The sequence below is a fragment of the Clarias gariepinus genome, chromosome 26 (genome assembly GCF_024256425.1).
Source record: "Clarias gariepinus isolate MV-2021 ecotype Netherlands chromosome 26, CGAR_prim_01v2, whole genome shotgun sequence".
NCBI classification, from domain to species: Eukaryota; Metazoa; Chordata; class Actinopteri; order Siluriformes; family Clariidae; genus Clarias; species Clarias gariepinus.
The window spans coordinates 14,550,822-14,570,656 of NC_071125.1; the positions used below are offsets into that span (position 1 = coordinate 14,550,822).

A 19,835-nucleotide genomic window follows, 5' to 3' on the forward strand; every position below is an offset into this window, starting at 1 on the left:
ATTAAATTATAATATAAATGTTACTGTAAACTTCAATCAGTTCACTTTTCTGTTCATTAGACGACAATTCACGGTTCGAGTTGAACACCCCATGTTGTACAGTATAGTGAAAGAAAAGCCTAACTTTATGAAGATGGAGTTGGCAGTCCCTGGTATTCTGCAGTATTAACTGCTATTCTACTCTGCTTCTGGCACCAAATAATTTATTCATTCATTCGTCTTTAGTATTCACTTTATCCTGATCAGGTCCACTGGGTGTAAGATGGGAATATATACCCTGAATAGGATGCCAGACTTTTTGTAGGGCAACCTGCACACGGACACACTTGGCCACACTTCTGGGTAACCCAGAAATCCTGAAGCAACCCCAATTTGATGTAAGGATTAGATAAAAAATTAGACCAGACATTAACATGAGCTCAGGAACTAACTGGAGAGCTGCGAGAAAACAACACCACCCTCTATTAAGGGATATTTTTAATTCTTTTTTTTTTTTTAAATGCAATCACTATAAAATGTTACGCTTATAGGAATTTGTTTATTCTGGTTGTTGGCGGACTTGGTAATTGAATAGTGAGATGTGCTGCAGGCTCTGAGCATGAACGAGTGTGTGTAGTGGCGTTGTCGGGACCGAGAGTGGGAGAGACAGTGAGGGATGGATGTTCAATGAAGGAAGTCTAAAGGCTGAGGGCTCTGTTTTTTGTCTGTGCTGCCCTGTATTATGCCGGGAGTCAAACAGAGAGCAATTACCTTTTAAGGGTACATTAGAGTAAAGGGTCAAGGTGCAGTTCCGCTTGTTCTTGTGTTCCCATCTATTTCTGTTTTATTATTTATTTGTTTTTCCACTTGATCTACTAGGGAGATTTTTTTTTTCCCACACCGAAGACAATGAACCTTAGACTAAGTTTAAACTCTGGACGTTATGCAGGTTTAGGGTGTTGATTCTTTTGCTGCTAGGCTTGTTGGTTGGCTAACTCGTGTCACCTTGATCAGAGACAGGGATCAGCTGTTTCCATCACTGCCACCCTGGTGAGAAATTAGATACTGTTCAAAGACCAGGGCCATGGTAACGGTCTCATATGTACAGTATTTCTGCACAATGTGTTGGGGAGACTTGTGAAAAGAAAGGTCACAAGTCACAGTACGGGTATATATATACGATAAAACAAGCATTAACTGTAAATATGTAAGGACATTTCTTTCAACATGCGGCATGAATCACAATGAGTGTGCTTATTCTGTACAGGGTGCAAGAAGCCTGCACTGGGATCTTGGGATACACCCTAGACAGGGTTTCAGTCCTTTTGTTGGGCACACACTCATTCACACATTGCAAGGAATTTGGAAATGCCAGTTAGCCCACTCTTTATGTCTTTGTTACAGTAAATAGGAGAAAACCCAGCAAGCACAGGGAGAACATGCAAACGCCATGCACACAGACCCGAGGCAAGACCCTCAACCCTGGGGGTGCAAGGCGACAGTGTATTGTCACTATTATGTAAAATTGCAGTCCAAATGAATTTTATTACAGGTAATTTTTACAGTAGTTGTATTGGAAGATCATTACTAAGAAGTAAGATAATATACAGTATATTTTTCAATTTTGTTTTTAGGTTTTGTATTACTTTACACTTGTTAGGAGAGAGCAGAATGTTACTATTAGTAGGGGAAAAGTGGGATATGAATTTGAATAAGAAAGAATTATTCATTATGTTTCTAATGAAAAATATAGTGATGTTAAAAATTTCATATTGCTGTCACAGTGTACTGTACTGTACATGTGTCCCTGTGCATGTGTGATAGTTTTATCTCCCATGTATGTTGCTGGCCACGTTCCACTATTCAGTCCTTTTGCATTTGTTGCCCAAGTGACCAACAAATGCCCTCTAAATAATTTGGAATGAGAAAGGGGGTGCAAGAGGGCACAATTGCCCGCCAGTGGTGATCTTATTTCATTCAACGTTTTGACAGTGGATATCCTGAATGACCTATTACACGTGATGTGTGGGTAACGGAAATGCAATTATATCTATGTCCAGCTGCGGCCTCCTAAACTTACCTCTTCTCCATTGTGTTTTAGGGAACAAAGACTAAAGGGCCGCGCATAAAGCCATCAGTGCTTTCTGTTCACCTTAGGGAACATGTATTGAGAAATTCAGAATGTTGTGATTGTGTTACGTCATAAACATTGCATATGCCTACCATAAAGGTTGCATATCCACTGTGTTGTAAGTATAAGCTATGAGAGTCTTAAATGCTCTTTGTGTGTGTGTGTGTGTGTGTGTGTGTTATAGCATGCAAGCATCATCCCTCTACTTCAGATTCTTTGAATTGCTTGAGTGGGTGACACAATTATACTCCTCAAAATGAAAGAATGAGGAAGTAATTTGGCATGATATTTCCGCGAGGTTCATGTGCCGAGGCATCCGTTCCAGTGAAACGAATCAGGTCGCAGATGTTCTTTAACGAATTGGGCCAAAATACTCTTCAGATGGGCTTTTTGAGCATGCACTCATTTGTAAAAGGGAAAATCGAAGGAGTTGTACCCCCAGGGTGTGCGTGATTGGCTGACGCGAAAGGCGTGAGGTCATCTCCTGGCCATGTGCCCAGTAAGGAAATCTGGAGGATGTGATGACAAATGCGCTGACACTAAAAACCTGCCACTCTTCTGCTTTCTTATAAGGGCACAGCCCTGAGCATCTCTGGGTCAAATGGCCATTCACAGAGTTTATCTTGGTGACTCAAGTAATACAGGTTGTGTTGCACTCTCGGAGTACAACCTAAAATAATCTTCACACAGACCAAGTGAGAGTACCACGGAATGTCATTAAAGAACATGGGGAAGGTGTAGTTTGTCACTTTCACAAGGCACACCAAATTAGTTGTAATAACGGCATGCACACTCAAATAAACCCAAGTGTGCTAATATTTTACCATAGTACCAGTTAGGCGTATAATGCACAGGATACAATCAACACCACCACCATATTAAACTCTGTGCAGCATTCAAACAATAAATGGGATTCATCTTTGCTTTGAAGAGGACTCCATTTATTAGGTCTATTAATAGGTAAGTCAAGCTGTGCTGTATATCAAGTCAATCTGTAATTGTTCAGAATTTTTAATTTCCAAAAATACTTAATATAGATATGATACAATTGCACAATTACTCTCAGTCATCCTCTATACCACTTCTCCCGTACAGGATTGCAGGGGGCCTGGCGCGTATCCCAGGGGACTGGGTGCACTAGGCGGGGAATCCATCGCGGGGCCCAAGCACCCACACACTCACTCACTCACTCACTCACTCGCACACTACGGGCAATTTGGAAACACCAGTTGGCTTGTCATTCGATCGTGGGAGGAAACCCACTAAACATGAGGAGAACACACAAACACCATACACACTGACCCGTTAGGTGGGAATCGAACCCTCGACCCTGGAGGTGCAAGGCCACAGTACTAATCACTACGCCAATGCCAATAAGATTTAGTTCATATCAGTGTGATTTTTGTGTCCTTGTTCACATATGCTCACATGATGTTTTTGTCCTTGATTATGTTTTCTCTTTTATTGTTATTCCTTATATTGTGGCCTTTGGTTCATGCTTCGAGTACTCGGCATAAGACAGGGATAAATATGGTTGTTTTACAACTCGTGTTTAGTCTATATTGCACACGCCGACTAGTTATCTTGTTAAACCCTGGCTCCAAGTCTCCTGATTCCTTCGTCTCCCAGTTTGCTGGTCATATCAAGAAGGATTTACAGTAAGATCACAGATTTGTGGCTATACTATACTATACTATACTAGAAAAAACATTACATTATATTTAAGCCCACTATTTTATCAGTTTGTCAGATTTTTGGAACTGTCCTATATTTTGTGAGAGAAATCCAGATCAGTAACTGTTTTGTGATAGCTTCTCTGAGGCTTGTTTATACTAGTGAATAACCTTTTTTTTCGCATAATTTTAGTTTAATGGCTGTTCCTTATACTTTTACTCTACCCCTAAAAATACAATTCCTTGTACCAGTGTTGTAGTCATAAACAAATATAATAAATGATACTAAAGCAATATTACATGAGAGGAAATGCTGTTGGACACGTGGTGGAACTAACTAACCGCGGATGGCAGAGCTGGCGACAGACAGTTAGTGTAACTAACAGGGGTGAAAAAAGTTTTAAATCCTTACCGGTACTACAGTATGTAGCCAAAAGGTGACAAGAATAAACCATGGAGGTGGTGCACAGTCCTGTAAATCTCATTAGTTTTTTCTTTATATTCCCACTCATTCCACTCAGCTACAATAAATATTAGTTCAGGGTTGGAGTTTTCTACAGTCTACCTCCAATAGGGCCTCCAAGAACAAACTGGACTCCATATTACCTTAAACACTTCCAGCCTCCTAACACTGCAGATCAATCCCTGGTGAGTCTGGTTCCTCTCAAGGTTTCTTTCTATTACCATCTCAGGGAGTTTTTCCTTGCCGCTGTCACCGTCGTCCTCGGCTTGCTCATCAGGGACATTCTTAACATTTTGAGTCATACATAATCACATTTCATACAAACTTGAATAATTCTTTTGTCTGTGACAATGTCATCGTTAAAATCGCTATACAAATAAAATTGAATTGGATTAACGTCCGGGTTCCAGGGTTGAATCCTAAATAGAGTTAAATGGAAAGCAAGTGTGCTAGGGTATTCAATCACTTCCACGCCCCAAGTAGTGCCCTTGATTAGGAGTTAGAGAGTGATTTGGGATTCAGCCTTGTGTTAGAAGCTAGTTAGTTTTGTCACTCGACTTAGTCATAAATAAAACAACAGGGAGGCGATTCGGAACGACTTAGACGTAGTTATTAGAGAGTCGGTGTGTTAAGATGACAACGCTATCAGATGCGTAACCCAAGGTTTTGTCAGGTAGCTGCTCTGCATACAGACCTACTTTCACCCATGCTGGTGACTGACGATAATTAACAGTCATCAGAACACCTTTGATGCAGAGTGCTTATACATATAGTTAAACATTCCATTTCCACCCGTGGAATATTTCACGTTCAATCAGATTATTCTGTGGGAACTCACTTTTGTATAATAAATAATATCATGCATTATCTGTACATTAACATCCCTTTTTTTTTTAATGTTTGCTGAAGCCGCGCCTCATTCAGAATTTATCATTTTATTATTTAAGGAACTGCTGTCGACCAATCTATCCAGATGAATAATGTTCATAGGCATAGGTTTCACTGGAAATGATTTAAATACCATCAACCACAAAAAATAGAAGAAGTTTTGCATCTTGCAGGTCGTAAAAGAAAAAAAACAACAACCAGGATTCAGCCGCAGGATTTTACTGGGTTCCTTAGTAGCTTTCAATATTGTTTTTCATCATAACAGGTGGTATAGCCTGTTATAAAACAAACCACAAGATGTATTCGTTTGATGTCTGGGGTTGGATTAGTCTGGAGAAATCATCATGATGAATGGTGAACATCTTTATTAACATAATTATACACTAATTACTGCATGAAGAAACATTTGCTTCATACATCATGTGAAAACCTTGATATCTGATAAGGAGCTTTTTATCATAACTACTATACAGCACTGTGTAAACATCTTAAAATCCATTTCTCCTCAGCGTTTAAATCAACCCAAAAGTTCCTTTTTTTTTTTTTTCACGATCACAACCTGACGATTTTTCGCTCGAGTCGCGCTATCTAATATTTGTATCTCCGGAGCAATAAGCTTAACCAGATGAACAGCATAAGATGGAAGTGTGACTGACAATCCCTCTGTGCTCCCTGCTCCACCTTCCTTACCTTTCACTGTTGCTGAAAGCCGGGGTCAGAGACAAGGCTGTGTTAGCGAGGCCATTAGCAGCGGCCTTGGGCAAACATAGGCAGTCTGTTCAAACACGGAGCGGAAGCAGCTCTAATGAGGATGTTTACTGAGGTGGAAAAAAAAAAAAAAACCCGGCTTGAGCAAACAGACATGTGGACACACATCGACACTTCGTTCTTGTCACCTCTCCTGCTCTGGGGCCTGCCACAGGCCCTAATCACACCAGCACACAGAAATACCAGTAAAGAAAGGCACATAGCACTGCCAGGTTGCCACAGGATGACATCTCAAATGGAACAGGGTGTCCCTTCACTTGTTAGTGTGCTATTTTATGCTTACCTCATCCTTTTTTTCCCCCCTTTTTTTTCTGTTGGAGCTGAAAAAAAAAGAAGAAAAAAAAAGCTTGTCCTTCAAGCGGGGCTTATTGCTTAGAGCCAGGTGTGTCGAAAATGAGATGCTGATAACCTGCAGGAAAGAGAGGTGGCTAGTCAAGAGATAGACAGCGCAGATAACAGCGATGTATAAATAGAAAACGGTAACGGAAGCATCTTGGGAGATCGTGCCAGTTTTTTAGTTTTTTTTTTTTTTTTCGGTCTGTGTAACAAGCCTGGTGCCCATTGTTAGTGGTGTAAACACACTGTAGGCCTGACTCTTGTGTCATCGTTAAATACGTTGTGCTGGCTCAGCAACACATGCTGGAAGAAACTGTGATCTCAGTCCATCTGTCCTGGTAGCGAACAGTCATTAGATGATTAGGGTGTGACCTAGTGAACTGTTGGTCATGTTGATGATTGACACAGCTGATGATCTGCTGGTGTGTGTACAATGACTCGATTGGACGATAGTGCTTGGCGAGAGTGAGAGTTTAGCCAGATGAGTTGGTAAAACCTGCCATACTGCCTGTCTTTTATACTCAGCGGCTAATTAAAACAGGGTGATGTGTGTGTGTGTGTGTGTGTGTGTGTGTGTGTGTGTGTGCATGCCAGATGTTATTAAAGAAGACAGTTGGACAGTGCATTCATGGTGTGGTTGGAAGGATGGCGCTTAAAGTGGCTTGCACAAGTATTTACTCTTTTGAACGTTTCTATATTTTATATGGAAGCAACATGTACCTGATTGCGATTATATGGTACAGGAGCTTTTATTTACAAATGAAACTAGTAAATAGTTATTGCAGTTATATGTATCATTAGACCTTACTGTTCTCCCTATTGCATTATTATGGCTTGTTTTTGTTCGAGTTGTGATGCAGTGCAATCAGAGTTAAGTGCCTTCCAAGCCCAAGGCTACAAAGTGTGGAAAAGTTTGAAAAGAACCACTAGGCGAGCACTATGTCCTTGTTTTTTTTTCGGTCACTCTTATAAAACAACTCCTGCGTACAGTACCTTAGACCTTTACCTCACACAGAGCAGTATGCCAAGTGCAAACTGAAGCAGAGTTCGCTGTCTTTCACAAGGCGCCAGCTAGTTAATATTGCATTAGCACATTTGGAGAAGCTGTTGAAGAGAAAACATGAAACCCTTTTGTGCGAAAGAAGCAGGGTTGCATCCGAACACCTACACACACACACACACACACACACACACACACACACACACACACACACACACACACCCAAAGCTGACCACCTGTTTCATCTTCATACGTGTAGTTTGATCTAATGGGTGTGTACCTGCGCCTTCTCCCCGCGTGAAGTGTGGAACGCCTGCAATGCAGTCTTTCTAACTCCCGCCCACTGCCTCCCTCTGTATCTCTCTCTCTCTCTCTTATTTGTTTTTTTGTACAGTCTTTCTTTCCGTCTGTCACTTTGTCTTGTTCTCAGTCTGCCTTCTTTCGTCTCTTCCCCTTCCTTCGCTGTTCAGTTTCTCCCTCTGTCTTGAATCATACGGTTCCCTTTTCTCGATTTGTCACCTTGTCTCTCTCAATCAACCCCGTGTCTGCTTTGTTTCCGTCTCTTCTGAGCATTTTCTTTCTCTCCCCATGGGCTTTTCCAGCGCCCATGAGACATGGTTTCATCTAAAACAAACAGTAGGGCATAGGGTGGCACTGCACTGTGCCATCTAGAGGCCGGCAGCAGGAGGATGCTCTGGTGCGAACTGTCATAAAATCCCTGATTTTTGTATTAGGCAGCATGCATTGGGGGATGAACACATGCTCATGCATAAACATACATGCATATACGTATGCATAAGCAGTTAATAATCTCCCATATTTGCATCAACAAACTCATTTATTTCGCCATTATTCATGCATGGATGACTTATTACCGAGCACTCTATATCTGACGCTAGAGGCACTATCTCACATTATCTGCATAGACTTGGGGCAACTAAAGGTACTTGGGTTAATTATGAAGAAGAAAAAACACTGGATTGTATAATGTGTGCACATTTACCCTAAGAAAGAGAATGTCAATGAGGCTCTTTAGCGTGCCTCGACTGCTGGGAGCCATGTCCTCTATTTCCACTAATCTATGATAATATATCACTGCAGTAGCGCCAGTTCGTCTCAGGCCAGGCATAATTTATTTTATTTCTGGGAATGGGGTTTAATAGGGGTTCTCCCGCTATTAATTCGCAGTCACCTATCTGGGGAAAAGAGGCTCATTATTTCCTTATAAATGGTCCAGCGAGCAGGAAGGGACGATGAACTCGGCTGTTTCCTCGTGCCAAAGGTTCAGATAAGTGGTGATATTTTGGGTGCAGAGCGACAGCAGCCCGCAGAGCAACACATGCTGTGGGTTTTGGCTGCACTGTTCTGGGTTTTACCTAGTGGCTTTTAAGCCTGCTGTCTGAAATGCTACAGGACAGGGAAGCAACAGATGCACTGCGGGTAGGAGGGAGGAGATGGAGAACAGACTAAAGAATAAGACCCAGATATTTCTTTTCAGTTTTTTTTTTTTAATTACTGTATATAAAAAAGAAAAGCATTAGCAAGAATAATCTGAAACAAATTAAAATAATAATAATAATAATTATTATTATTATTATTATTATTATTATTATTATTATTATTATTTTAGATATATGTGTCAGGTCTGATATTTGTTCTGTGATAAGTTTGAATTAAAAATGACACGTTCTAGAAATCTGTCTTTATTCCCCCATCTGTTTCCATCCTTCTCCCGTTGTATCTTTGTTGGGCTGACTGGTGGCCTGCAGGGATTCTGGTTGCGCAGATGTGAAGTGTCTGGTTTATAAAACTGTGAAAACTGGGAGGGGCAAAGACGAAAGGGATCCCCAAGTCCCCAAAAATGGCTTTCAAACACTGTCTATAGTAAATGCCCTACATAGTGTAGTGTATAGTATATCATGCCAGAGAATTGGAATAGGACGTGGCACAGTGTTACTCATTCAGTTCCATTTCATTTGTATACTGTACAGACCTGGTCACAAAGCAGTTTAATGGAAATCTGGATAGGTTTCTAAGAAACAAGCCAGAAAAGTATTTGCCTTTTTTTTTTGCATTCTTGTCACACTTCAAAAAAATATATATATATCGTCAAAAAATTTTTTATTTTACACAAAGATAACTTTAAATGCCTGTAAACAGGTTGAATCCTCCAATGTGGCTGAGTTTAGACAATATCTGCAAAGCAGAGTGGGACAAAATTTTTCCCCTGTGATGTAAAAGACTCATTGCCAGATATCGCAAACGCTTGATTGCAGTTGTTGACACCAAGGGTTTTACCACCAAACCACCAGTTATTAGATTTAGGGCCAGGCAGGTTTGTGTAGCTTTTTTCTCGTAATAAATCAAATCATCATCCAAAAACTGCATTTACAAAGGTTATGTAATATAAAAATTTGTTCCATGATATAAAAAATAGTTTGAAGTGTGACAAATATACAAATAATCACACAAGCTAAAAAGGAGTTATAATGTCCTGAATGACCTTTGTTTCTCTATTTCTTCCCCTTTTTTTCCCCCCAGGATGCCTTCGTGGAGCTCTACAGTCATCAGAGGGCATCCATGTTCCACCCCTGGCCCTATTTAAAGACAGTTTTCGGCCTGGCAGCACTGGGGGCAGCAGGAGTCACCATCGGCGCCCTTTTTTCTCAGAAGTGATCATCCGGACAGTCAACACCTGTCCTTTTTTCTTTTTTTTTTCCTGTGTCTCTTCCTCTGGCTTATAAAGACACTTGGTTTATCAGCGTAGCACTGCCCTGCTGTTCCGTCCAGCTGTTTTTTAAAAATGAAGAGGGAGAAATGCAATGATAAAAAAACAAAAAAAAACAAAAAAAAAACAGAAAAAACAATACAAAGTAGTTCCTATACTACTTTACCTATCCATGCCATGTATAGATCTAGGCCCAAAAATCTAGTTACACTTATACACAGACTCGCAGCAAACTCATACAAAGTACAACTTTGAAATTCATGGACCACATAATCACAGATGAATGACAGTTAGTTCTTTTATTGTGTACGTTATTATATATTTGAACTTCTATGAACCTACAGACTGCGCTCCACATGATCCTTATTATGGTTTTATTACTGTGTGTAGCATGGAATGATAGATGTTGGAAAGCAAAAGAAAAAGAATTGAAACGAGACTGCTACAAATGCTCCACTGTCTGCATGCATAGTGGGAAGCGTTTTTTTTTTTTTTTTTTTTGTGCATGATAACCTTTTCAGCATGGAAAAGCACCACCTCTGTAAGACATTGTTGCGTGTGATTTTTTTTTTCTTTTCTTTTTTTTATATATATTTTTTTATTATTTATCTGTCTTTCTCCTTCCCAAATGTTTTTTCCAGCATACCTCTTAAAAAAAAAAAAAAAAGCAGCAGATGCTTCCCATTCCCCATTAGGCATGCTCGCCTGTTTGATTGGCGGGCGAGTCTCTGGGTTCGTTCTTGCCGGATAACCGCTAAGCACTCGCTTCACTTGCTTTCAACAGCTTAAAAGTTGTGTTCTGTGTTATACCACACCTGAATGTATAATATTTGTCTCTTTGTATGGTGTGACTCTGGGGACATTTAACCCTTCTCATCTCATCTCATCTTATCTCATCTCATCCGCTGTCACTTTTATTTCATGTCATTTTTATTCGAAGAAAAAAGACATTTTAAAGGCTAAAAAGCCATCGTGTAAAATTATTTAAGGGGTAGCAGCCGAAAAGGCAGGAACCAGTCAGAGAGATGTGTGTGTGTGTGTGTGTGTGTGTGTGTGTGTGTGTGTGTGTGTGTGTATGCATGTGTGTGTATTTGTAACTATAAGTAGAATGTTTTTGAGTTTAGTCAGAAAAGGTGGGTACCTTCCAGTCTATTGCAGCACCAGAGATAAGGCAGGGCAACTGGGGTTAGCCAGGTGTGGGATGGGTAGGAGGAAGGTCAGGTAACATGGAGGGACTCCATGGACTCATTTATCCTGGCATATAACAGCACTCATCCAGGGAGCAAAAGCTTTAGAAAGACTATAATAATAATAATAATAATAATAATGGCGGTGTAGTAGTTAGCACTGTCGCCCTCACCTCCAGAGTTAAGGGCTTGATTCCCATCTTGAGTCTCTATGCGTCGGCTTCCTCCAGGTACTCCTGTTTCCTCCCACAGTGCAAAGTCATGCAGAATAGGCTAATTGGTCTTCCCAAATTGCCTGTAGTGTGTGTGTGTGTGTGTGTGTGAGCACCCTGCGTTGGATTGGCACCCTGTCAAGGATGTACACCACCTCGTGCCTGAAGTCTCCTGGGATAGGCTCCAGGCTTTTCGTGATCCTGTACAGAATAAGTAGAAAATGAATAAATCATCATCATCATTGTAATAATAATAATAATAAGTAAAGTATTATGATTATAGTTTTTTTCTTCTTTCCTGCACACACATAATTTTCACGCTGTTAGAATGTTATACGTTGTGACCCATCTGGACCACTGAGGCGGTCCAGTGGAGCTCTGATGAAACCTCGACCCATCACCCTTTTGGACCTTCTAGTCAACAAATCCGGCACCATGACTGCAGAGTTAACAATGCACCACTGATAAACCACACACCACAGAAGTGCTTGGGCTCTTTTGCCTGAAGGAATTCGTTTGAAACTAGACAACCTGATCCTGTGTGCTTCTGCTGCTGCTTTCATCCGGAACAGAACCTGAGCAGTATCGGATACACCAGTGCTCTCTATTTGGAGAATTTGCAGACATTGACATTGACCACATCTGACTGTCACGTTCAGCATGGGACCTATAGTTTTCCCTGGCAGGTGGAATCTTTGACAATCATAACATAGTAAAAATATGTTTACTTGTAATGTAATGTTTTTTTGTTTTTTTTTTACTATCATTTAATCTCGTCTTAGTGGTGCAACCTAACCTATCCAAAAGTGAATTAGTTGTGTCTTCAGAATGCACATCATTGAGTCAACTGAAGTTGATGACAGAACTCATGTTTCATGTTCTAAAGGTACAAAAAAAAAAAAAAAAACATGGACGTAATGCAATTTTAAGCTTCTGCTATGAACGCAGAAGTATCATGTATCTTATGAGTATCTTACGGGAGAGAGTTGAAGACTCGCACTGTAACATCATGTATTTTAATGGCTGCTAATAAGACGTGTAGCTCTCAGCAATGTAACATCTTTGTCATTAGGACACCATATGATGCTGCTTTACAATACAGCAAAAACTGCCACTTCTGGGGAACTGTAACGAAAACTCCCTATTCTGTAAGCTTCAATAGCTCTCAGCAATGTAACAGCCTCGTTATTAAGACACCATATGATGCTGCTTTACGATACAGCAAAAACTGCCACTCCTGGGGAACTGTAACGAAAACTCCCTATTCTGTAAGCTTCAATCGTCAGGAACGAGGAGGGTAAAAGGGGGTAAAACTCAGACAGCCTTAGTGTGATTGTATAAACACTCTGGAACAAGAGTTTGACAAAATAGATCAGGGCCCGAGTCGCCCAATATAATCATTCTGTAGATAATAGTTAAGTAGTGTGAGTTTATTGAAAACAGTTTTCTTTTTTTTTTCTTATTATTTTTTACTGAAATCATTCATTTCTAAGACATTTTCAGGCAACTCTCCACTGTATCTTATAGAGAATTTGCAGAAATGGTAGCAATCTCAGATTTTAACCTTAACTTCGGTTGAAATATGTTACAAATTATTATTATTATTATTATTATTATTATTATTATTATAAAGGTGTTGGGTACATTTAATATTTCCCTGCCCAGTGCTTTCTAAAATGTAATTTGAACCAGGAGTATGCCTCTTTTGTCTCCTTGAGCTATTACAACAAATACAACAAAGTGATGTAAAGAATCATAATCCTGGCACAAGCCTCATGTAGACACTGAGAACCAGAGTGAGTGTAGCTAAAGTAAAATACCTGAGGGTAATCGGGTCGATCCTGGAGCCGCTAAACATATTGAAGCTCACATGCTTTGCAGTATGTTCTTTTTAATTGGTGCATTTTTTTTTTTATTTTATTTAATTTTTTTCATGATCTCTTTCTCATAATAGTTAATGGGGGGGAAAGTGCGTTTTTATGAATGAGCTACCTGGACACAGTTCCTTGTTGTTGTTATTGTTTTTTATATATATATATATGTATATTTTCTTATACTTTATTAGTTCTCCCATTATCGAGACATTTTAAAGCCAAAATGGGATGTTTTTCAGTTTTATAATTGGAACAATGCTAAAATGGCACAACAACGTTTATTATGATGGCTCTACTGTTCTACTGTTGATTTTGTGTCCTTCTACCACTATGCATTGGTACCGTTCATGTCCAGTGATAAAGCGTGAAAGCATCTCCCCAGGGTTTTTATCAGTTCAATTTATCGAAGAGATAGTGCTCAGCCCTAACGAGTAAAGGTAAAACATTTTCGCCCAGTTTGAATTGATCTGTTGTAATTTTTGTCCTCACGGCAACGCCAGTTGGTATTTAAGCCTGCTATTTACATTATGTATGAGTGTGATTTGTGTTTATTATTATTTTTCTATTATTATTATTATTTTTGGTTGCAGCATTTTAGAATTGCTTTCAGCTATGTGATTTTTATATTCGTTTCTGCAATGTCTTATTTTCGGAAAAATACCCGAAACAGTTTCTCTTGCATTCTGAAAAAAATACATGCACTTTAAAAAGAAAAAATTTAATAAAAAAATCTGTTTAGGCAGCTAATATCATAGAACCGTTTATAACATAAACCACGCCACAATGAAAGAGCCAAGCCAGTTATCGAATCCATTTTGTTTTGTTTTGTGATTTTATTGCTTCTCTTTTTTTGTACCTTCCATTTCAAAGGGTAGCACTAAATTTAATTACAGGACCTTTAAACCTGAACAAAATATTCATGGTATTTTGTATATTAAAAAAAAAAAAAAATCATACCTAGAGGATCGTAGTTTATACTGTACTTTATTACCAAATCCTCTTGTCGCAGTCATTATTTGTTCTGCTTTCGAAATGTAGCCTGCATAATTCACTATTTGCAATCACCATTGTAATCACTGTTGCAAAAAAAAAAAAATGTTGTATTTTGTTTTAATTTATCTTTGTAACACTTCGGTGTTCTGATGTGCCCACATTATTTTGTCAACTTCTTCCTATCATAAGCTAACAATGATGTGTCTTAATTAAAAGAGAAAAAAAAAACACCTTACCATATGTGAGCTGTCACTGAATCACTGAATCATAAATTTCAACCATAGCACTTCATATATATATCACCATATTGCATACTGTATAAAGTGAGTCGGTAAAAAAAAGAGATGTTTCATAAGCAGATTGTGTTCCAGAAAATCAACACAGGATTGAGATATCACCTCTAAAGAACGCAGCGCTAAATACAATTCCCCGCTGAATCTCTGCTGTTTATTCTGTTTTCCTCGAGGGTTCATTGTTGTGAGACTTAAGATTGTGAATAGAATTATTGGGAATGTGATTTATTTCGGTCGACAGATCACAAACAGCATAGAGCCTCGGAGTGGGGAACCTGTGTGTGTTCTCTAACCTACCGAGTATATTCTCAGTAGTTCTTAGTAGTTTCTATCACTCTGTCATACAGTAAGTGATGCAGCAGGAATCCCACAGCTTGTCAGATTCCATCTAAATCTCTAAAGTGATGAGGAAGATGGTCACGATAGCTCCAGCACATGATGCTCACACTCTAAGCATTCATTTCTTCATGTCAGTTAGGACAACTGGGACGGCGCTCGAACTGCACACAGCGTTCCCACTGGAAATCTCCATCGTTAGACATTACACCAGATTAACCTCCTCCTGCATTCAAAGCCCTGCAGCCGATTCACAACATCCTCTTTAGAAAAAAGGAATGAGAAAGTTTAGCGTAGAGAGTTTAGCTCATGGGAACGTGAAGGCAAAATTAGCTCAGGTTTTAGAGTTCTGTGTACAAAATACTATTCTCTCAGCACATGAAATATTTAAATTTATATTAGACATTTTTTATGCTCCAAGCATTCATGCTTAAATGTGATGACATGATTTATGAGCATTTGAGAGGAAATGCTCTAATTACAAGCAATCAATGCAAGTAATATTTTTGGATGGGAGATTTACATGTATATAATCTCATAATATCATCTGCGAGATTGATTCAAATTTTTTCCCACTAATCCTATATTTTACAATAACACTTCAGAAATCTGTCATATTTTAGATTTAAACCTATTACAAAGAACATTGTAGATCTTATTTGCATGAGACAGGATTATACAAAATAACCTATTGTGTAACAAAGCATTTTTCCTACCTGCATTTGGTAATCACAGTTATGCATGAATTAAATTTTAAACCTGCCTATTTATGTAGACAAGGTTTTCCCAAACACTTTGTACATGTAAAGAATAAAATCTGACATGGAAAAATGATTTAGAAAAATAATAAATGATGGGGTGTGAGATGTGGCCTGAAGTGAAGTGGAGAACCTCTTACTAGTAGAAAAGCACATTATTTTCATTTAACAGCATGTCCCACAAGTAATATATCCCACAGGTGATTGTGGAGGCCATGTCATCTGTCGCCTTCCTTCACTCTTCTTCCTGGACAAATAGCTCTTACATTACCTAGAGATATGTTTTGGGTTCGGGTTTGTCCTGTTGGAAAACAAATGATGGTTCCACCAAGTGCAACCCAGATCAGATGGCATGTTGCTGCACCCCCACACCATCACACCACCTTCTCCATACTTTACAGTGTTCTCCACATCTTCATGAACCATCTGTTTACCCTGAGTATGTCTAGCAAAGACATGGCAGTTAGAACCAAAAATCTCAAATTCGGCCCTATCAGACAAGGTCAGTGTTGTACTGATCTATTGTTTATTCCTTGTGTTTTTTGGGCCAAGCAAGTCTCTTCTTTTTGTTGTTTTTGCAAAATAATGATTTCTTTCCCACAATTCAATTATAAAGAGTCTTTTCTGAACAGTGGATGTCGAAATTTGTCTGCTGCTTGAACTCCGAAAAAGCATTTACAGTATGGGGGCTCTTATCTGATGTGCTGTAAATCAGCTTTTTTTCGGAGGCTGGTACTTCTAATAAACTTATCCTCTGCAGGAGAGGTAGCTCTTTATCCTCTTTTCCTCGGACGGCCCTCCTCATTATAGCGTTTGAGGTTTTTTTGCGACTGCATTTGGAAATACAGTACATTCAAGCTCTTAAAGCAATCATGGACTGTCTTTTCCCTTTATTTGACAGAGCTTTTTTTTTTGGCCATAATATAGATTTATACAGTAGTTGTAGTACTGTAGCACTAATAAGGGTATTTACTCAAAAAACACTTTGGACTGTTACTGTACATACTGTAACAGCAAATGACTGTCACTCCCTCCTTGAAGTTAATTGGACAAACATATTCTGCTTGGCAACTTTTCTAGAAGTTGAAAAACTCTCCATCCTGAGAACTTTACCTTTACCTCTGACTGTTATAAAGCTCTAGCACTGACTCTATACTTGCAAAAATAGTTCATATTTGTCTCGTTTAAACTTTTAATGAAGCCACAAAAGTCTAGAGGTTGTTATTGTAGAAACAACAGTTTATTAGAATGCATAAATATTAACCTGTGATTTTAATTAACAAGAAAATAGAAATTGAATTAACAGCTTATTGGGATTTTCATTAACACAAATTAACTATTTAACATTATATCATGGACACCAAATTGAATTATAGATAGGAGGATTTTTATGATCTGATCTATAGTTTTATAATTACAGTTAGTACAATAACATCTCATTTACCTTGTATTCTTGACACGCCACTGTTCAGAGGTGATATGTCTATTAAAAAAAATTAACTGTTTTTTATAATTGTTTTTAATTAGATCTACTAATCGAAGTTTGAAGCCAAATTACATTTTAATATGTTTATATTTCTATTGAAAGTCTGAGTGGTACACAGACACTTTCTGTTTAGGGTATTTTGTATTGACCTCAGTCTGGGTTATGAGTAACCAATTTCAGCATGACATTGCAACCATTTTTCTTGTATTACTTTAGGAAAACTGCTGGAATATATTTTTATAATTTTCTTTTGCCAGTCCAAATTGCCATAGGCATGTTTTTTTTTTTTTTTTTTTTTTAAACTGTAGGGTTAAAATAATATATATATATATATATATATATATATATATATATATATATATATATATATATATAAAAAACCTACTAACTTTGTCACTGGGGTGTTACCACTTACTTGGGAAAGAGAACGTAATGTTTCTTTAACAGTAATTACATTAAGGTACACAGTGTTATTCAAAATGACAGAAAATTATTACGCCATTGAAAGTACATTAACATTATTTAGAGTTTGGTAAAGTAGGATTAAACTGAATAAAAATTTTAAAATTTTCAGGATTATTCCATGGGCCTTGTAAATAGCATTATTATCATGTAGTGTATAATATAGCCCCAATTATTTTATCATTTTTTTGTGTCATTGCTTAACAGAACAAATGACCATAAATAGTTTTCTTATTAAGACTGGGAATCCCTATATAAATCAGGTCATGTTCCTTTCTCAGAAACAAGTGCAGTTTGCACTGTAAGAGTGACAAATCATCTTCCTCCCTCCAAATTATAGACATTTAGAGTTACGGTTCACTGTTTGTCCATCTGACAACAGATGTTACTAATGCACAACAGACTAATGTCACTAATGCCAGACAATGTTAGCTCAGTGGTTAAAGCTTTTGGGCTGTTCATTTTATATATATATAATATGAATATAATGTGTATATATACAGTGGTGTGAAAAACTATTTGCCCCCTCCTGATTTCTTATTCTTTTGCATGTTTGTCACACGAAATGTTTCTGATCATCAAACACATTTAACTATTAGTCAAAGATAACACAAGTAAACACAACATGCAGTTTTTAAATGATGGTTTTTATTATTTAGGGAGAAAAAAAATCCAAACCTACATGGCCCTGTGTGAAAAAGTAATTGCCCCCTGAACCTAATAACTGGTTGGGCCACCCTTAGCAGCAATAACTGCAATCAAGTGTTTGCGATAACTTGCAACGAGTCTTTTACAGCGCTTTGGAGGAATTTTGGCCCACTCATCTTTGCAGAATTGTTGTAATTCAGCTTTATTTGAGGGTTTTCTAGCATGAACCGCCGTTTTAAGGTCATGCCACAACATCTCAATAGGATTCAGGTCAGGACTTTGACTAGGCCACTCCAAATTTTGTTTTTCTTCAGCCATTCAGAGGTGGATTTGCTGGTGTGTTTTGGGTCATTGTCCTGCTGCAGCACCCAAGATCGCTTCAGCTTCAGTTGACGAACAGATGGCCGGACATTCTCCTTTAGGATTTTTTGGTAGACAGTAGAATTCATGGTTCCATCTATCACAGCAAGCCTTCCAGGTCCTGAAGCAGTAAAACAACCCCAGACCATCACACTACCACCACCATATTTTACTGTTGGTATGATGTTCTTTTTCTGAAATGCTGTGTTACTTTTACGCCAGATGTAACAGGACACGCACCTTCCAAAAAGTTCAACTTTTGTCTCGTCGGTCCACAAGGTATTTTCCCAAAAGTCTTGGCAATCATTGAGATGTTTTTTAGCAAAATTGAGACGAGCCTCAATGTTTTTTTTGCTTAAAAGTGGTTTGCGTCTTGGAAATCTGCCATGCAGGCCGTTTTTGCCCAGTCTCTTTCTTATGGTGGAGTAGTGAACACTGACCTTAATTGAGGCAAGTGAGGCCTGCAGTTCTTTAGATGTTGTCCTGGGGTCTTTTGTGGCCTCTCGGATGAGTTGTCTCTGCGCTCTTGGGGTAATTTTGGTCGGCCGGCCACTCCTGGAAAGGTTCACCACTGTTCCATGTTTTTGCCATTTGTGGATAATGGCTCTTACTGTGGTTCGCTGGAGTCCCAAAGCTTTAGAAATGGCTTTATAACCTTTACCAGACTGATAGATCTCAATTACTTTTGTTCTCATTTGTTCCTGAATTTCTTTGGATCTTGGCATGATGTCTAGCTTTTGAGGTGCTTTTGGTCTACTTCTCTGTGTCAGGTAGCTCCTATTTAAGTGATTTCTTGATTGAAACAGGTGTGGCAGTAATCAGGCCTGGGGGTGACTACAGAAATTGAACTCAGTGTGATAAACCACAGTTAAGTTATTTTTTAACAAGGGGGGCAATCACTTTTTCACACAGGGCCATGTAGATTTGGAGTTTTTTTTCTCCCTTAATAACATAAACCTTCATTTAAAAACTGCATTTTGTGTTCAATTATGTTATCTTTGACTAATAGTTAACGGTTTTTGATGAGCAGAAACATTTAAGTGTGACAAACATGCAAAAGAATAAGAAATCAGGAAGGGGGCAAATAGTTTTTCACACCACTGTATATATAAGTATATATATATATATATATATATATATATATATATATATATATATAGTATGACTTTGTGTCCTTGAGCAAGACTCTCTTGACCTCAAGTTACTTTTTAAATAGTCATTCACAGTGGTTCCTCTTGAAGGGTGTTCTAGAGACCCCAC

At 38.5% G+C, this 19,835-nt stretch overlaps 1 protein-coding gene across 1 annotated transcript in view; it reads left to right on the top strand.

Annotated features, from left to right (window-relative positions):
* bcl2a (BCL2 apoptosis regulator a) overlaps nucleotides 1-17,207 on the top strand; it is a 63,308-nt gene extending 46,101 nt beyond the window's left edge. Inside the window, exon 2 of the mRNA XM_053487592.1 lies at nucleotides 9,780-17,207. Within this exon, the coding sequence (XP_053343567.1) occupies nucleotides 9,780-9,914 (135 nt within the window). The 3' untranslated portion in view covers nucleotides 9,915-17,207. The remainder of the gene's footprint in view (nucleotides 1-9,779) is intronic.
* Nucleotides 17,208-19,835: the final 2,628 nt, after the last annotated feature.